The sequence below is a fragment of the Xenopus laevis genome, chromosome 4S (genome assembly GCF_017654675.1).
Source record: "Xenopus laevis strain J_2021 chromosome 4S, Xenopus_laevis_v10.1, whole genome shotgun sequence".
Taxonomy (NCBI): domain Eukaryota; kingdom Metazoa; phylum Chordata; class Amphibia; order Anura; family Pipidae; genus Xenopus; species Xenopus laevis.
The window spans coordinates 128,328,276-128,348,474 of NC_054378.1; the positions used below are offsets into that span (position 1 = coordinate 128,328,276).

Below are 20,199 nucleotides of genomic sequence, written 5' to 3' on the forward strand. Positions count from 1 at the left end.
TTGTTATTATAATTTATTATCAGAAGTAGAAATGCTCTGCATGCGGCTGTGCATCATGGAGCCAGAATGTCAAGTCTCACCCAGATCATTGTCACAGTATTTTTGTGCATTTTGTGATCTCTATACAAAATACAGTTACAGTACTTTCATTAGTGTTACTCGTTAGGGTTAATTAGTGGCGCCAGAACATTCCTCACATTAACCCATCAAACCCTCCAGTGATTGGGTCAGTCCATGTGACACAGGGGAGGGGGGGGGACTTGTGACCTTCCCAAATGTCAGTTTCATACAATCAGCCCAATTATTAACACTATGTGTGCCACTATCTGTGCTCTCTGATTTAACTGGTTACATTATTATTGGCTGCTGGGGGCCATTTCCCTGAAGTTACACACAGTATTGTAGACACACGTCCATCAAGTTCAACCTTTTCACTCTATTTCACCTGTCTAACTGCCAGTTATCATCTTACTATCATTGATATAGCGCCAACATTCCCTGCAGCGCGGTATCTAAGCCCAAATGAAAAATAAGAATTTCTAAAAGGACCAAAATGCCAGTTCTTGTTGAACTACATGCAACAGGCTGAGAGCCTAAAGACATGGCAGACTATAATGGGTCTTATGGGCCATAATTCGGGTTTTCATGGTTTGGACCAGACACAGGGTCCTACTGAGAAATAACGAGATACAGAATTATCGGGCCGACGTCCGTATCTTCATCCCCAGTCCCAGAGGCTTGTGCCATTGGTCACCCTTATCTGCGGCACAGAACAAAGTCATTGTTGGGTCTCGGCCCAGGAACTACATTCTATTCCTAGTGGTTCTGCCGGATCCCTGAGAGACTCAACGCGACGGGAGAGAAGGACCAGAAATATTATTCGTGTTTCTTGTTGTTCTCTGTGCTCTGAAGTGAAGACAAGAAGTCCGTCATGAGTTTGGCGCTTTTCCTGGGCAACTGAGAGTCAGCACTGCAAGGGTTAAAGGAATTCTGGCGGTGCATAGAAAGTGCCGAGGGGCTGACACTCTGGACCTTCCCAAAGAGCTGTGGACAGGCCCGGACTTTGCGAGGTGGCGCCCCAAGGCCGCAGTGCCGGCTGCTTCTTGTGCGTCTCATGGTCCTAGCGCTGACCCAGCCTGGATCCTCCCCGCACAAGCGCAAGCAAGCGCGTTCTCAAGCATTTGAGCTTTGAGTCCCCAGTGCTCCTTAGGGAAGAGACTGGATGGCATGCCGTCCCTATCGTTTTGTTGCCCTAGGCCTGGGGTCTCGCCACAAATTCGGGCCTGGCTGTTGAGGTGACCCCTGCCTAGCAGTAAAAAAGTGCTGAAAACTGCTAATATGGCTGAAAACAGAAAAGGAATGGGAAAATGATGAGAGCACCTACAGTGTAGGGTTGCCATCTATCCGGATTTCTCCCAAACAGCCCTGTTTTTGGATGTCTGTCCGTACTTCCAAATTAGGAAATCCAGACAGGACATTGAAGTTAATGACACGGCAATTAGCCAATCAATTGCCACATCATCAGCCCTGAACCCCATTATCCACCCTGTCCCCAACACCACTGGCCTGCCCCTGTCATTCGCCCCGCCCCCAATTGAAAAGGTATCAACCCTAATACAAAATCATAAAAATGCTTCGCTGAAAAAAAAAAAAAAAGCACATTTTGAAAACCAAAATCTTAGAATGACAGACCTGCAAGTCCAGCCCAGGGAAATAATGTATGTGTGTATCTATGTCTTTCACACTGGACCATAACAATTCAAGCTGAAATGTGATTGTGATTCTATTCCTCTTGCACCTTTGATGCTGCCCCATTGCTCCCCAGTGACAGGGCCGGACTGGGAGTAAAAAGCAGCCCTGGCAAAAAAACCAAAGCAGCCCACACTGGTCTTTTACTTACACACACGCATATTTCATATGTATATACATATATATATTATAGGGATGCACCGAATCCACTATTTTGGATTCAGCCAAACTCCGAATCCGTTGCGAAAGATTCGGCCGAGAACCGAAAACAAAGTCAAGCGATTTCCCTCCCTGCCCTTAATTTGCTTATGCAAATTAGGATTTGGTTCGGCTGGGCAGGAGGATTCGGCCAAATCCTGCTGAAAAAGGCCAAATCCCGAACCGAATCCTGGATACGGTGCATCCCTAATATATTATATAGTGGATAATGTACCCCCTACTGTAATTTATAAAGATATTACAAGTCACAGAGGAGTTATGTGACCATATAAAAGCACGAGGCCGCATAACTCCGAGGTGATCACATATCTATAAATTAGGGGGTACATTATGAATTATAATTTACAGCAGGGGTGTCCAACCTTTTGGCGTCTCGGGGCCACATTCGAAAATTTTTCTGGGGCTGCACATGAAATACATAACACTTTTGATTTCTAAAAATAAAGGAAATACACAGAAATGAACTACAATACCTGTGCAGTAAAAAAAAAAAAGTCTAGAAAATAAATGAATATATTTGAAAATATGCCTTTTTCAAATTTTTCCACGAAGCAAAATGGGACAGATTTGACCATCACCAGGGGTGTAACTACAAACGGAGGGGCCCAATAAGGCCCTAATTAGCTCTACTGCTATTTCCCTAGGACTGACCCAGTTCATCAAGCAGCTGCCACAGGTGGAACTCACCTTTCTGCTTTAAACATCCAACACTGAGGCATGAGGGCCCCATAAAACAAATAGCAAGGAGTGAACTTATAATGGGGACTGGATGTCAGGATTTGGGGGTGTTGTACTTCAAAAACAACACATTTCCATTACAGATACACCTTGGGTAACACAATGTTCTCTAAGCCGGCAGTAATTGTAATACAGGTATGGGACCTGTTATCCAGAATGCTCGGGACCTGGGTTTTCTGGATAACTGATCTTTGTGTAATGTGGGTCTTCATACCTTAAGTCTACTAGAAAATCATATAAACATTAAATAAAGCCAATAGGCTGGTTCTGCTTCCAATAAGGATTAATTATATCTTAGTTGGGATCAAGTACAAGCAATCCCAGTTGCCTCTTTAGCCTATAGGAATGTACCCCCTAATCTCACCCTTCAGTTTACATTTGTGAGGCGCCTGAGGGGGAAGCAATAGACTCTGGAAACTCGGATCAGAACACTGTAACATCTTCCCATAAAAGCAAATTTAACTGCCAGTGTTTTCTTATTGTCACCACTAGGGGCAGTGTCACCTGCAGACTTTACACATGATCCCCCCAGGCTGAGCACATGATTCAAGGAATTGTTCAGTGTAAAAATAAAAACTGGGTAAATCGATAGACTGTGCAAAATAAAAAATGTTTCTAATATAGTTAGTTAGGCAAAAATGTAATGTATAAAGGCTGGAGTGGTTGGATGTATATGTATTGATGTCAGTCAGACACTACTTCCTGCTTTTCAGCTCTCTTGGTTTACACTGACTGGTTACCCTGGCTACAAGGCAGTAACCAATCAGAGACTTGAGGGGAGGTCACATGGGACATAACTGTTGCTTTTGAATCTGGGCTGAATGCTGAGGATCAATTACAAACTCACTGAACAGAAATGTACCATGTGGCCCCCCTTATAGTCACTGACTAACTCAGAGTTATAGAGCTGAAAAGCATGAAGTTGGATTCTGGCTGTTTTATTAGACATCTGTTCACTCCAGCCTTTATACATTACATTTTTGCCTCACTAACTGTATTAAAAACATTTTTTATTTTGCACAGCCTATTTATTTACCCAGTTTTTCTTTTCACACTGAACTATTCCTTGAAATGATAAAGTCACAGTGGGGGGACTTACCTGACAAGGCCAAAGTCATATTATTAGTAATTGCCCCACACATTAGAAACATTCTGTGGCAACATGGAGCCAAGAGGATTTTCCTTGGGGAGGTACAATCGTAGTGAACAGCACAGATGCTATTGGTCACTTTGTAGCACAACTATTATCGCCACATTTACACTCTGGATATGGACAGGTTATTCCCACCTGCCTGAGAGGCTGCAAAGAACTGGCCCAGAGCATTGCACAAAATATAAAGGGAGGGTGGGCGTTCTACAGGAAAATAATTTCTTCTCTCATTTCTTAAAAACCAAATACAGAAAAAGGATGGATTTTAACAGGTACTGCAAATCTAATGCCTGGAATAAACCAAAAGGACCTTATCTTAATTGTTGAGGTATTATAATATATTTATATAGTGAATAAAGTACCCCCTCTTGTAAAATATAAGGATATTATAAGTTACCGAGGAGTTTCATGATCATATAAAAACACGAGGCCGAAGGCCGAGTGTTTTTATACAGGTCATGGAACTCCGAGATAACTTCTAATATCCTCATATTTTACAACTGGGGGTACTTTATTTATTATAATACACAAATTTCAGTGCGTCATGTGACTGAAATAACATCAGAACTCACCGTTTATAACTGATGACATCAGAACTCACCGTTTATAAGGATATAATTTACAAGATATTCATGGCTTTTGTGTATTATATATATATATACAGTGTACACTGAAATCACCTCAAACCAACGATAGAGACCGCTCTAAACTCACACTCCTATGGCTGCTCTTATATTATTATTATGCAGGTGATCTGTCCACAGGGCCTCCACCAACAATATGTAGCGAAAAGCAAAAAGAAGGACGGCAGGTTGATTTCAGTGCAGATGTAAAAAGTAAAGAGTAAAATAGAATAAGGCTAGAAATGCTGTATTTTGTATACTAAACATAAACATGAACTTACTGCACCACAAGCCTAATCAAACAAATGATTTATGCTTTCAAAGTTGGCCACAGGGGGTCACCATCTTGTAACTTTGTTATACATCTTTGCAAGACCAAGACTGTGCACATGCTCAGTGAGGTCTGGGCTGCTTAGGGATCGTCATAAATGATCAAAACAGCACAAGTCAAATAATATCTGCCAGAAGCCGATACAACAAGACTGATTAATAATCAGAATATACAGACTGCACTGGCTCCTGTGTTGTCATGTAATCTAATGTGGATTTTATAGTTTTTGTATTGTTTAATACAATACAATTAAACAAATGTCTTGCATTACATTCACTTGCCTTCTGCCGAATGAGCTCCTTTAATTAGTCTGATTGCCTAAATGCAAATCTGCCCCAGACCCATCCTGCAAATAACCCGGGGCAGGAGGAGCTCCACCCCACGCGCCCGGGAGACCAATAGAAAGAGCCGAAGTTGTTCTTATAATTTATTATCAGAAGTAGAAATGCTCTGCATGCGGCTGTGCATCATGGAGCCAGAATGTCAAGTCTCACCCAGATCATTGTCACAGTATTTTTGTGCATTTTGTGATCTCTATACAAAATACAGTTACAGTACTTTCATTAGTGTTACTCGTTAGGGTTAATTAGTGGCGCCAGAACATTCCTCACATTAACCCATCAAACCCTCCAGTGATTGGGTCAGTCCATGGGACACAGGGGAGGGGGGGGGACTTGTGACCTTCCCAAATGTCAGTTTCATACAATCAGCCCAATTATTAACACTATGTGTGCCACTATCTGTGCTCTCTGATTTAACTGGTTACATTATTATTGGCTGCTGGGGGCCATTTCCCTGAAGTTACACACAGTATTGTAGTCACACGTCCATCAAGTTCAACCTTTTCACTCTATTTCACCTGTAACTGCCAGTTATCATCTTACTATCATTGATATAGCGCCAACATTCCCTGTAGCGCGGTATCTAAGCCCAAATGAAAAATAAGAATTTCTAAAAGGACCAAAATGCCAGTTCTTGTTGAACTACATGCAGCAGGCTGAGAGCCTAAAGACATGGCAGACTATAATGGGTCTTATGGGCCATAATTCGGGTTTTCATGGTTTGGACCAGACACAGGGTCCTACTGAGAAATAACGAGATACAGAATTATTGGGCCGACGTCCGTATCTTCATCCCCAGTCCCAGAGGCTTGTGCCATTGGTCGCCCTTATCTGCGGCACAGAACAAAGTCATTGTTGGGTCTCGGCCCAGGAACTACATTCTATTCCTAGTGGTTCTGCCGGATCCCTGAGAGACTCAACGCGACGGGAGAGAAGGACCCAAAATACTATTCGTGTTTCTTGTTGTTCTCTGTGCTCTGAAGTGAAGACAAGAAGTCCGTCATGAGTTTGGCGCTTTTCCTGGGCCTTTCCATCACTACTGAGTGGCCGCAGTTCTCCAGAATCTCTACTTGGCACCCGCGGATAGAACCGGCCAAAACCTCAGCCCCAGATACATCCAGAACCTACAACAAAAGAAAGGTACTGCCATTCTTTCAGATGATTTTGATAAATATCTCACATCTGTGTCCCATTCCTCATTGAGCAAGAGATATTTTTATAGCCCCAAAACTTCTGGTTCTGGTGTTTGTAACACTCTTTGATCACTGGATAATTGATTCATTAGTTCATTAGGCTCTGGTTTACTCAACCAGCTGCATATAAATTCAGGCCCAGCATAGGGGATGACATTAGTGATAACATTTTACTGCTTATAAATGGCAGTAAAAATGGCAGTTGGACAAGGCTCTAGGAACTGGATTCCATTCAATCAACATTGAACCAGCTGGGATATCAAGGAAACACTGATTTGTTTGTTACTTCCCACTTCAAAATGTTTACTCTGTATTTCTCCTCTTTGCACTTTCCTCTCTGCACTCTCCTCTCTGCTCTTTGCAATCTCTTCTCTGCACGCTCTTCTCTGCACTTTGCTCTTTGCACTCTCCTCTTTGCACTCTCATGCTTCATAAACATTTTTTCGTCACTTCCTCCAACAAGTCACAAAGGGATAGAAATTTCAGCCTCTCTCCATTCCTCCAACTTTTTCCCAACCTTTCTGCTTTACATCTCTTTAAACTCTTTAGAGAAGCCTCCCCTCCCTCTGTTTAGCTACCAAATGTATTACCTTATGTTACATCTCTTACCTGCTTATTTCTGATCTTGCCACTCCCACACCTTGTGTCTCAATCCCTTCCCTTTAGATTGTAAGCTCTTTTCCACAGGGCCTTCCTCACCTGGTTGTTATATATGTTACTCTGTATGTTATATTATGCACAATATGTTGGCACTCTTAAAATACATGTTAATAATAATGTGGGACCTCAGGCCTCATTTATGTGTGACACAACATGACATCGGTAGAACACAACACTGGGGTGCACAATGCAGCCCTGGCCAAACCGCATGTACTAAGGAGTTCTTTTTGCAACCTGCACCAGGTGTTACACTCTCTAATGATATACAAGTTTGGGTGTGGGATAGGGACACACGCATAGCACCCACAGCCTGCCCCATGTAAATAAAGTGTTACTGAACTCAGGCTGCTCTGTATTCAGCTAAGGACTGGCCAGAGCATTCATACCTCACCTATCTGCCCAAAGCCACACCCACCAGCACCCTAATATTAGTCCTCCCTTGTTCCTCCAGATGGTGGCGCTGTATCCCAACTCTGCTTTAAACAAAGTGCTAATAATCCAATGATTTTAGTCCCACCTGATGTTGCCCCTGAAAATCCCCCCAGCCCTGCACAAGTCTGATGGAGACTCTTACCTGGTCTTGTTTGCCCCAGATTATCTGAGTGGGAGCCACAATTTTGTTCATGTTTTCCTGCAAACTGTGTCTCGACTTCTCATTGACAAGAGCCATAAACACTAGAGAAAGAAAAAATAATGGGAATTAAAAGGAACCTCTCATAGTCGTGTCCCCAGTACATTTAGACCAGTGAATCCCAACTAATGACTCGTGAATAACATGTTCCTCCCAAACCCCTTGGCTGTTGCTCCCAGTGGCCTCAGAGCAGGCGATTATTTTTCAATTCCAGGCTTGGAGGCAAGTTTTAGTTGTATAAAACCAGATATACTGCCAAACAGAGCCAGTCCACATAGCGGTTACCAATAGCCAATCACAGCCCTTATTTGGCACCTCAAGGACTTTGTTTAATGCTTGTGTTGCTCCCCAACTCCTTTTATAATTGATTGTGGCTCATGGGTAAAAAACATTGGGAGCCTTGATCTAGACGGAGGACAGACTACAATTCCCTTTTCATAAGCACTTCCTTCATCTGACAAAAGCCTGACTTCAACCAGGGAGCACAATCTGTTACTATATTGCCCCCATTGGGTTTAAGGTCCTGCCAATGGGTTTATGATGTCACTGCCAGGGATAATGACACGTAGTCAATGCCAATGGGTTTATGATGTCACTGCCAGGGATAATGACACTTAGTCAATGCCAATGGGTTTATGATGTCACTGCCTGGGATAATGACACGTAGTCAATGCCAATGGGTTTATGATGTCACTGCCAGGGATAATGACAACTAATCAACATTGCATCATAAATGCCTCGCAGCGATTCTTCTGTGCTTTATGGCTAATCTCTGCCTAAAGCTCTTATCCATTATACATCACTCTGTGTAATCAAATTGCACTTAATTATCCGTCTCTGCAGACAAAAAGCAGGTCACATCCAGCCGGGGAGATCGGCTCTTTGGTGAATGGGATTCATGGGAAGAATTGTCTCCAGTTCTGGTTTAAATCAATGTCCAATATGGGACCAGTGAGTTCAGTTTTGCTGCTCACAAATAAACTGTTACTGGTTTCTAATTGTCTGGGGAAGTGCAGGGGCTCTGGGGTCCATGCAAAAGCCCAGCATCCTTGTCTTGCTTTATGGCAGGGATTCTAGACATAAACTCAATCTCATAACAACCGTCTCATAGGAACAGTCGCCCATTAGCTGAAAGTCTCATTTACATTTACAGCACTGCTGGCTGGAAGCACCGGAGACGGATTTTGCTGAGAGAGTGAGGAAAGTGCAGCCAAACACTTCTAGTTGAGTAATTAGCCTCTCTAAGGGGGCCTGCAAAGTAAGAGGGGGTCGCAGGTGACCCACAAATCATGGGTGGCCCAGGCTAGAAGGCGATGCACGGTTTGCAGGGGGCCTGGACTCGGCTAATTATGTGACTGGTTTTGGATATGGAATGTGAAAGTAAGGGTTACATCAATGAGATGGCAGGATGGACTGGCAGGGCATTCTGGGATTTGTAGTAGCACATATACATGGTCTTGTGGTTCATCTTAACTTACATTGTCTGTAAAATTCATTATGGGGAATGCGCACGTCAACGAGCCCCTGCAGGACCTGGAAGGAAGGAGCAATAAATATTGACAGTCAGCACTTGGCTTTTAAAGGGCAACACACCTGCATAAACCCTGATAATATACATTTAAAGGGTAAGTAAAGTGTAAAATAGAATAAGGCTAGAAATGCTGTCTTTTGTATACTAAACATAAACTTACTGCACCACAAGTCTAATCAAACAAATGATTTATGCTTTCAAAGTTGGCCACAGGGGGTCACCATCTTGTAACTTTGTTAAACATCTTTGCAAGACCAAGACTGTGCACATGCTCAGTGTGGTCTGGGCTGCTTAGGGATCGTCATAATTGATCAAAACAGCACAAGTCAAATAACAAGACTGATTAATAATCAGAATATACAGACTGCACTGGGTCCTGTGTTGTCATGTAATCTAATGGGGATTATATAGATTTTGTATTGTTTAATACAAACTTTCTCCAACTCTGCAGAACCAGTGGCTGCAGCAAAATAATCCTCCAAATAGAATCCCAGTTTATCTGTTTAAATCTGGCTCCATGATCTTTGTCCCTGCAGCTGGAGTTGGAGACAGTAAAGGGGATGTAAAGGCAAAAATAAAATCCAATACAAATCTCTACACAGTCTCCGACTGCTCTACAGGGAAACAAACAAAGCTGCTTGAGTTCTGCATGGCTGGGAAGTAAGGTGGGGGCTCCCCCTGCTGTTCATAAGTATGATTGTTTCCCTGCAGAGCAGTTAGGGACCGTCTGACAATTCCTATCCACAGCATTAAATGAAGGGAGAATTTCACTGCATACAGTCAGGTTTCTTATAAAAACGGTACACATTTTTTTTATTAAAGTATATTGGAGATAGGTTTCTTTTTCATTAAAGAAAGTAAAAATGGGATTTTATTTTTTTGCCTTTACATGCCCTTTTAGGTGTCTTTGCTTTCATTTTGCAGGATAATACAAACCTTACAGAAGGGTTTATTTGCACTTATAACATTGCATTTTGCCCTTTATGACATGGCTCAGTCACTTACTGAAACACTGACCTCAAAATGCACTGGCGCCACATTCAGTCACATTTATGCCAAAGATCCCCCTGCTAAACGTACCCCTGAATATTATGATATGATTCATCACTGTACAAAATAAAGACCAAATTATTAGAAAATTCAAATTCTATATAGAAATCTGTCAAATTCTGGGAGCTAGAGGCAAAATACAGTAATAGTGACAGACGTCAGTGTATCAGTGGGAGAGATAAGGAAGCCGAGTCAAAGCAGAGAAAACAAACCCACCGAACGTTTAATTTACTTAAATATATAAAATCCGAACCTCTAATGTGACACAAGTAAAAGTAACCGGATCATAAAAAGTTGAGAAATAGGACCTTTAAATAGTGACATTTTCTACTTCAAGTCAGTCTTAAGAATGAGCAGTTTGGGTTGTGTTTGTGCTGCAGATATTCTGTACAATCCGAACCTGAAACTCAACAAATGACATCAAACCATGTCCCAAAATGATCAGTCAGTTCACATCTCTTTGGTCATTGGGCAGCGCCCCCTGCTGGCTCCATAAAAGGGGATTGTAGCACAACAGGAGGGCTAAGGGAGCTGATGCAGGAGCTACAGGAACAGTTTCATAGAGGAGGGGAATCATGATACTTTCATTATATTTCCTAGAAACAAAAATGTAAGGGGCAAATAAAATAAAATTTGAAGGCAGAATAGCTCCGCCATTACCCAGGATTGCAAAACCCAGAAGTGCAACAATTAATATGAAAAAGTAGGGATGCACCGAATCCAGGATTCAGCCAAATCCTTCTGCCCGGCCGAACCGAATCCTAATTTGCATATGCAAATTAGGGGCGGGGAGGGAAATTGCATGAATTTTTGTCAGAAAACAAGGAAGTAAAAAATGTAATCCCCTTCCCACCCCTAATTTGCATATGCAAATTAGAATCCGGTTTTGTTATTCGGCTAAATCCTTCGTGAAGGATACGTGGGTTCAGCCGAATCCAAAAAAGTGGATCCGGTGCATCCCTATCAAAGAGCCAAACGATGAATAATCTGCACCCCATTTTATTGTATAACAGGAACCACTGGACTGTCCCCCTCAATACCCAATTGGGACCCGCAGGATTGGGCCGACCCCGGAATCCCACTCGGCGAATTCAGGTTTAACTCTTCTGCTGTTCTCCGCACCCTTACACTGCCAGCTTCCTTTGCGAAACAGATTTGGCCGAATACCGAACCAAATCCTATTTTGTATATGCAAATTAGGGATGGGAAGGGGAAAACATTTTTTACCTCCTTGTTTTGTGTCAAAAAGTCACGTGATTTCCCTCCCCACCCCTAATTTGCATATGCAAATTAGAATTCGGATTCCGGGCAGAAGGATTTGGCCGAATCCGAATCCTGCTGAAAAAGGCAGAATCTTGAACCGAATCCTGGATTGAGTGCATCCCTATTAGGAATTAGTTGGGGCTGGCTGTACAGGTATGGGACAAGTTATTAAAAATCCTTGGGAACTGGGGTTTTCTGGATAATGGATCTTTGCTTAATTTGGATCTTCATGCCTTAAGTCCACTAAAAAAACATGTAAACATTAAATAAACCCAATAGGCTGGTTTTGCCTCCAATAAGGATTAATTATATCTTAGTTGGGATCAAGTACAAGCGACTGTTTTATTATTACACAGAAAAAGAAAATTGGTTTAAAAAATTTGGATATTTTGGATAAAATGGAGTCTATAGGAGATGGCCTTTCTGTAATTCAGAGGTTTCTGGATAATGGGTTTCCATATAACGGATCCCATACCCATAATTTGCTTCTCATTGTTGGACAATAGAAAGTAAATGACATTTCTGTACCCACTAAACCCTATTACTAAACCTAAACAATGTAAACGGATCGTTGGCCCATGAGATGACGATTTTCTATAGAGACATAAATGATACCGATATTTCCTTACGTCTTTTCCAGGCGGAGAACAGGGGAGAGAGAACTAAGCAGCGCTAAGTTACCTGCTGGGGGATCTTGAAGCGAACAAAAGAGCAGAGTCTCAGCATGTCCTCCATTTCTCCGGCTGTGGACGGGATGAGCAGGATCCTCTGGTCGTCGCCAGATTTTTCCAGGCCCTTCAGGTGTTTTAGGAACTTACTCTCGGTTGGATACATCAAACCTAATTGTCGTGGCCCAGGAGAGAGACATGTGCAACGAGTTAAACTCTTATTCCAGGTGTCATGTTCTCCTCTGCACAAGGTCTGGCCAACAACTCCCAGCATCTTACTCCAATGTCAGCTCAAGAACTATCCATGGGGAGCCTGGGGGGTTTATGGGGGATCAGAGACAAACAGACCTAACACCCCCATGTAAAATACCAAGGGTCATCTGGAGGGGGGTAAAGGCACCGGCACTGGGCCCCCTGATTCCAGTGAAGCATTTAAACTAAAGGGCACAATGACATTCCTGTGTTTCCTACTTTGTGGTTTGGGGGGCTCTTCCCTATTATAGCACAATAATGTCCCCCATACACAGAGCAGGACCCTACAGAATGGATTTGTTGAGATGGGAAGAACCTGACGGCACAGACCCCTCAACCCAACTGAACCCCTGTGGTAGAGTCCTGGGTGGGTCCAGTTGGGAAGACCTAAGCCCAACCCGGACCCGCTCGGCAAGAGCTGAACCCGGACCCTCTATAAATCCCCCCTCTTCCTGCTCCCGAAACCAACCCGCAGTGTCTTACTTTTAGGCCTGACCCGGGACCCACGAAAACCTGAAGTGACATCACTCCGGAGGTGGATCAACCAGGTCCGGGGAAATAGTTGCATTTAACTGCAGGACTCAACCCCTGTGGGATGAACTGGAACCCCGAATGTGAGTCTGATCCCCAACATCAGGGCCCAACCTCACTCTTGTGGCTGAATTGAAGCAACTCCCAGCAACAATGTTCCAACATCTAGTGGGAACCTTCCCAGAAGCACCAGGGTAGTTATAGCAGCAAGAGGAGGGGGCAACCCAACTGAACTCCTGTGGGATGAATTGGAACCCCAAATATGAGCCTGACCCCCAACATCAGTGCCCAACCTCACTGTTGTGGCTGAATGGAAACAACTCCCAGCAACAATGTTCCAACATCTAGTGGGAACCTGCCCAGAAGCACCGGAGCAGTTATAGCAGCAAAGGGGGGGGGAAACCCAACTGAACCCCTGTGGGATGAACTGGAACCCCGACTGTGAGCCTGATCCCCAACATCAGTGCCCAACCTCACTCTTGTGGCTGAATGGAAACAACTCCCAGCAACAATGTTCCAACATCTAGTGGGACCTTCCCAGAAGCACCGGGGCAGTTATAGCAGCAAAGAGAGGGGCAACTTTCATTTAATCCCCCCTTGGGTTGCCAAAGGGCTGTTGGGTGTCAGAGGTCCCTGTATTTTGGGCCATATATTACATCCTTGGCTTATATCAGACAATCGCATGTCATTATGCAGTAACAAGCCGCGTCTATATGTGACACTTTATATACATTAAGCTCCCAGTCTTCTTCATGCCCATTCCCAGGATTCCCATTAGACTGTTCCTTTACAGAGAAGAGCAGCTTGTCTGGAGGAAGGATTTACCTGCAGGACAGATGAGGGTGAGGCTGCTGATATCAGTTGGGTGCTGGGCGGCATAAACACCTGCCACATTCCCCCCCATCGAGGTGCCGACCAAATGGAAAGTCCTCTTGTTCAGTCCGATGCTTTCCACAAACTGTAGGACAAATCATATCAATTATTTACACAACTGGATGAACATAAAATGATACTTAGATACATGTATGTGGCAGTCCACTAGGGGGCAGTGACAGCACACGGGACAATGAGCAACATAACAAACCGCAATTGAGACTTTGCAATTATGTACTGATGTGAATAAGAGACTGGAATGTGAATAGGAGAGGCCTGAATAGACAGAGGAGCAATAAAAAGTAACAATAACAATACATGTGTAGCCTTACAGAGCATTTGTTTTTTAGATGGGTCAGTGACCCCTATTTGAAAGCTGAAAAAGAAGAAAAGGGGCAAATATTTTAAAAAAACTACAAAAAATAAATAATGGGGACCAATTGAAAAGTTGCTTAAAATTGGACATTCTATAACATATTAAAAGTTAACCCAAAGATGAACCACCCCTTTAAAAATCTGAAATATTGAAAATTTACCAGACACACAATAAGCTATACCCTCATACTGTACTGTCTAAGGGAATCAATATGGCACCTCCTCCTCCCATATGTATAAATACAAATATACAGAGAAGGAATGTTCTGGGCACACAATAAGCTATACCCTCATACTGTACTGTCTAAGGGAATCATTATGGCACCTCCTCCTCCCATATGTATAAATACAAATATACAGAGAAGGAATGTTCTGGGTACACAATAAGCTATACCTTCATACTGTACTGTCTAAGGGAATCAATATGGCACCTCCCTCCTCCCATATGTATAAATACAAATATACAGAGAAGGAATGTTCTGGGCACACAATAATCTATACCCTCATACTGTACTGTCTAAGGGAATCAATATGGCAACTCCTCCTCCCATATGTATAAATACAAATATACAGAGAAGGAATGTTCTGGGCACACAATAAGATATACCCTCATACTGTACTGTCTAAGGGAATCAATATGGCACCTCCTCCTCCCATATGTATAAATACAAATATATAGAGAAGGAATGTTCTGGGCACACAATAAGCTATACCCTCATACTGTACTGTCTAAGGGAATCAATATGGCACCTCCTCCTCCCATATGTATAAATACAAATATACAGAGAAGGAATGTTCTGGGCACACAATAAGCTATACCCTCATACTGTACTGTCTAAGGGAATCATTATGGCACCTCCTCCTCCCATATGTATAAATACAAATATACAGAGAAGGAATGTTCTGGGCACACAATAAGCTATACCCTCATACTGTACTGTCTAAGGGAATCAATATGGCACCTCCTCCTCCCATATGTATAAATACAAATATACAGAGAAGGAATGTTCTGGGCACACAATAAGCTATACCCTCATACTGTACTGTCTAAGGGAATCAATATGGCACCTCCTCCTCCCATATGTATAAATACAAATATACAGAGAAGGAATGTTCTGGGCACACAATAAGCTATACCCTCATACTGTACTGTCTAAGGGAATCAATATGGCACCTCCTCCTCCCATATGTATAAATACAAATATACAGAGAAGGAATGTTCTGGGCACACAATAAGCTATACCCTCATACTGTACTGTCTAAGGGAATCAATATGGCACCTCCTCCCATATGTATAAATACAAATATACAGAGAAGGAATGTTCTGGGCACACAATAAGCTATACCCTCATACTGTACTGTCTAAGGGAATCAATATGGCACCTCCTCCTCCCATATGTATAAATACAAATATACAGAGGAGGAATGTTCTGGGCACACAATAAGCTATACCCTCATACTGTACTGTCTAAGGGAATCAATATGGCACCTCCTCCTCCCATATGTATAAATACAAATATACAGAGAAGGAATGTTCTGGAAACACAATAAGCTATGCCCTCATACTGTAGTACTGTCTAAGGGAATCAATATGGCACCTCCTCCTCCCATATGTATAAATACAAATATACAGAGAAGGAATGTTCTGGGCACACAATAAGCTATACCCTCATACTGTACTGTCTAAGGGAATCATTATGGCACCTCCTCCTCCCATATGTATAAATACAAATATACAGAGAAGGAATGTTCTGGGCACACAATAAGCTATACCTTCATACTGTACTGTCTAAGGGAATCAATATGGCACCTCCTCCTCCCATATGTATAAATACAAATATACAGAGAAGGAATGTTCTGGGCACACAATAAGCTATACCTTCATACTGTACTGTCTAAGGGAATCAATATGGCACCTCCTCCTCCCATATGTATAAATACAAATATACAGAGAAGGAATGTTCTGGGCACACAATAAGCTATACCCTCATACTGTACTGTCTAAGGGAATCAATATGGCACCTCCTCCTCCCATATGTATAAATACAAATATACAGAGAAGGAATGTTCTGGGCACACAATAATCTATACCCTCATACTGTACTGTCTAAGGGAATCAATATGGCAACTCCTCCTCCCATATGTATAAATACAAATATACAGAGAAGGAATGTTCTGGGCACACAATAAGATATACCCTCATACTGTACTGTCTAAGGGAATCAATATGGCACCTCCTCCTCCCATATGTATAAATACAAATATATAGAGAAGGAATGTTCTGGGCACACAATAAGCTATACCCTCATACTGTACTGTCTAAGGGAATCAATATGGCACCTCCTCCTCCCATATGTATAAATACAAATATACAGAGAAGGAATGTTCTGGGCACACAATAAGCTATACCCTCATACTGTACTGTCTAAGGGAATCATTATGGCACCTCCTCCTCCCATATGTATAAATACAAATATACAGAGAAGGAATGTTCTGGGCACACAATAATCTATACCCTCATACTGTACTGTCTAAGGGAATCAATATGGCACCTCCTCCTCCCATATGTATAAATACAAATATACAGAGAAGGAATGTTCTGGGCACACAATAAGCTATACCCTCATACTGTACTGTCTAAGGGAATCAATATGGCACCTCCTCCTCCCATATGTATAAATACAAATATACAGAGAAGGAATGTTCTGGGCACACAATAAGCTATACCCTCATACTGTACTGTCTAAGGGAATCAATATGGCACCTCCTCCCATATGTATAAATACAAATATACAGAGAAGGAATGTTCTGGGCACACAATAAGCTATACCCTCATACTGTACTGTCTAAGGGAATCAATATGGCACCTCCTCCCATATGTATAAATACAAATATACAGAGAAGGAATGTTCTGGGCACACAATAAGCTATACCCTCATACTGTACTGTCTAAGGAAATCAATATGGCACCTCCCTCCTCCCATATGTATAAATACAAATATACAGAGAAGGAATGTTCTGGGCACACAATAAGCTATACCCTCATACTGTACTGTCTAAGGGAATCAATATGGCACCTCCTCCCATATGTATAAATACAAATATACAGAGAAGGAATGTTCTGGGCACACAATAAGTTATACCCTCGTACTGTACTGTCTAAGGGAATCAATATGGCACCTCCTCCTCCCATATGTATAAATACAAATATACAGAGGAGGAATGTTCTGGGCACACAATAAGCTATACCCTCATACTGTACTGTCTAAGGGAATCAATATGGCACCTCCCTCCTCCCATATGTATAAATACAAATATACAGAGAAGGAATGTTCTGGGCACACAATAAGCTATACCCTCATACTGTACTGTCTAAGGGAATCATTATGGCACCTCCTCCTCCCATATGTATAAATACAAATATACAGAGAAGGAATGTTCTGGGCACACAATAAGCTATACCCTCATACTGTACTGTCTAAGGCAATCAATATGGCACCTCTCTCCTCCCATATGTATAAATACAAATATACAGAGAAGGAATGTTCTGGGCACACAATAAGCTATACCCTCATACTGTACTGTCTAAGGGAATCAATATGGCACCTCCTCCTCCCATATGTATAAATACAAATATACAGAGAAGGAATGTTCTGGGCACACAATAAGCTATACCCTCATACTGTACTGTCTAAGGGAATCAATATGGCACCTCCTCCTCCCATATGTATAAATACAAATATACAGAGAAGGAATGTTCTGGGCACACAATAAGCTATACCCTCATACTGTACTGTCTAAGGGAATCAATATGGCACCTCCTCCTCCCATATGTATAAATACAAATATACAGAGAAGGAATGTTCTGGGCACACAATAAGCTATACCCTCATACTGTACTGTCTAAGAGGGAATCAATATGGCACCTCCTCCTCCCATATGTATAAATACAAATATACAGAGACACAATTGGCTGCACTATGATACATTAAGATTAATGTAACAGAATATAAATAGCGGTTAAATTCCATGTAGATTGTAAGCTCTGCTGATAATGTCAGGCTGAGTTGCCCATTAAGCCTCAATGATTACGACTTGGTAAAAGCTTTTTGATTCTCTTCCCATAAAGCCCAAAGATAAAGCAGATGTGATTTAACAATTTTCTGCAGCGGGAGCCGGGGGAAGAGTTTAATCTCCGCAGAACAGGTCCCATCACTGCGACTGCCACTAATTCAATCTCTTCTGGGTCCCCATTAATTCTTTACACAGAGGAGGAGGATGAGTGTGAATGTGGATTGTGATGGGAATCTCATTTCATTACACTGGGTGTTAAACACAAGTCCGAGCCGCGGAATTTCGGCTTTTGGATTATTGCAACTCAGATGCTCATCAGATTAATGGGAATTAAACTGCTTCGTTCCATGGCCGAGATACGGCAAGTCTGGGGCGAGACACACCCCTAGCCGGGAGAATAGTGGTACTAAGTACCTGCCTGATGCTGCTTCTATAGAGAAAGTGGTTTAAAGGGGTGGTTTGCCTTTAAATGAACTTGTAGTATGTTATAGAATGACCAAATCTAAGCAACTTTTAAATTGGTCTTTTTTTTCATAGTTTTTAATAGTTTTTTAGTTATTTGCCTTTTTCTTTGGATTCTTCTCAGCTTTCAAATGGGGGTCAGTGACCCCATCTAAAAACAAATGCTCTGTAAGGCTACAAATGTATTGTTATTGCTACTTTTTATTATTCGTCTTTCTATTCCGGCCTCTCCTATTCATATTCCAGTCTCTTATTCAAATCAATGCATAGTTGCTAGGGGAATTTCCACACTAGCAACCAGATTGAAATTGCAAACTGGAGAGCTGCTGAATAAAAAGTTAAATAAGTCAAAAGCCACAAATAATAAAAAATGAAAACCAATTGCAAATTGTCACAGAATATTCCTCTCTACATCATACTAACAGTTAATTTAAAGGTGAACAACCCTAATGTTCTAATGGATCAGAACCCAAACTGAATAGCTCAGCACTGGTGAATCCTAGTCTTGCAGGGACAGAAGCTGAAACCCATCCTTAATTTATATTCTCCTGTGCAATAGTGCCCCTAGTGGCCAAGTTATTCTAAGGGAAAAATACCAACATGCTGCAGTATTGGTAACAGACAGCATGCACTCTAATGACCCGTGACCCGGCACCCTAATGACCCGGCACCCTAATGACCCAGCACCCTAATGACCCAGCACCGTAATGACCCAGCACCGTAATGACCCAGCACCGTAATGACCCAGCACTGTAATGACCCAGCACCCTAATGACCCGGCACCCCAATGACCTGTGACCCGGCACTCTAATGACCCGGCACCCTAATGACCCGGCACCCTAATGACCCAGCACCGTAATGACCCAGCACCCTAATGACCCGGCACCCTAATGACCCGGCACTCTAATGACCCAGCACCCTAATGACCTGTGACCCGGCACTCTAATGACCCGGCACTCTAATGACCCGGCACCCTAATGACCCGGCACCCTAATGACCCGGCACCCTAATGACCCGCCACCCTAATGACCCGCCACCCTAATGACCCGCCACCCTAATGACCCGGCACCCTAATGACCCGGCACCCTAATGACCCGGCACCCTAATGACCCGGCACCCTAATGACCCGGCACTCTAATGACCCGGCACCATAATGACCCGGCACCATAATGACCCGGCACCCTAATGACCTGTGACCCGGGACTCTAATGACCCAGCACTCTAATGACCCAGCACTCTAATGACCCGGCACCCTAATGACCCAGCACCGTAATGACCCAGCACCGTAATGACCCAGCACCGTAATGACCAGCACCGTAATGACCCAGCACCCTAATGACCCGGCACTCTAATGACCCAGCACCCTAATGACCTGTGACCCGGCACTCTAATGACCCAGCACCCTAATGACCCGGCACCCTAATGACCCGGCACCCTAATGACCCGGCACCCTAATGACCCGGCACCCTAATGACCCGGCACCCT

General features: G+C 42.9%; 1 protein-coding gene across 3 annotated transcripts in view; it reads right to left on the reverse strand.

Moving 5' to 3' along the window:
• The window catches only part of abhd6.S (abhydrolase domain containing 6 S homeolog), a 26,651-nt gene continuing 6,452 nt past the window's right edge, over nt 1-20,199 (reverse strand). For 2 of the 3 annotated variants that reach the window (XM_041591321.1, NM_001092840.1), the window contains exons 5-9: nt 13,756-13,888; nt 12,161-12,318; nt 9,114-9,168; nt 7,579-7,679; nt 5,225-6,275 (exon numbers count right to left, since the gene is read on the reverse strand). In XM_041591321.1, coding sequence (XP_041447255.1) covers nt 6,099-6,275; nt 7,579-7,679; nt 9,114-9,168; nt 12,161-12,318; nt 13,756-13,888 — 624 coding nt within the window. In that variant the 3' untranslated portion in view covers nt 5,225-6,098. Of the gene's footprint in view, nt 950-5,224; nt 6,276-7,578; nt 7,680-9,113; nt 9,169-12,160; nt 12,319-13,755; nt 13,889-20,199 lie in introns of those variants that run through there. The other variant, XM_041591322.1, reaches the window with a different exon arrangement.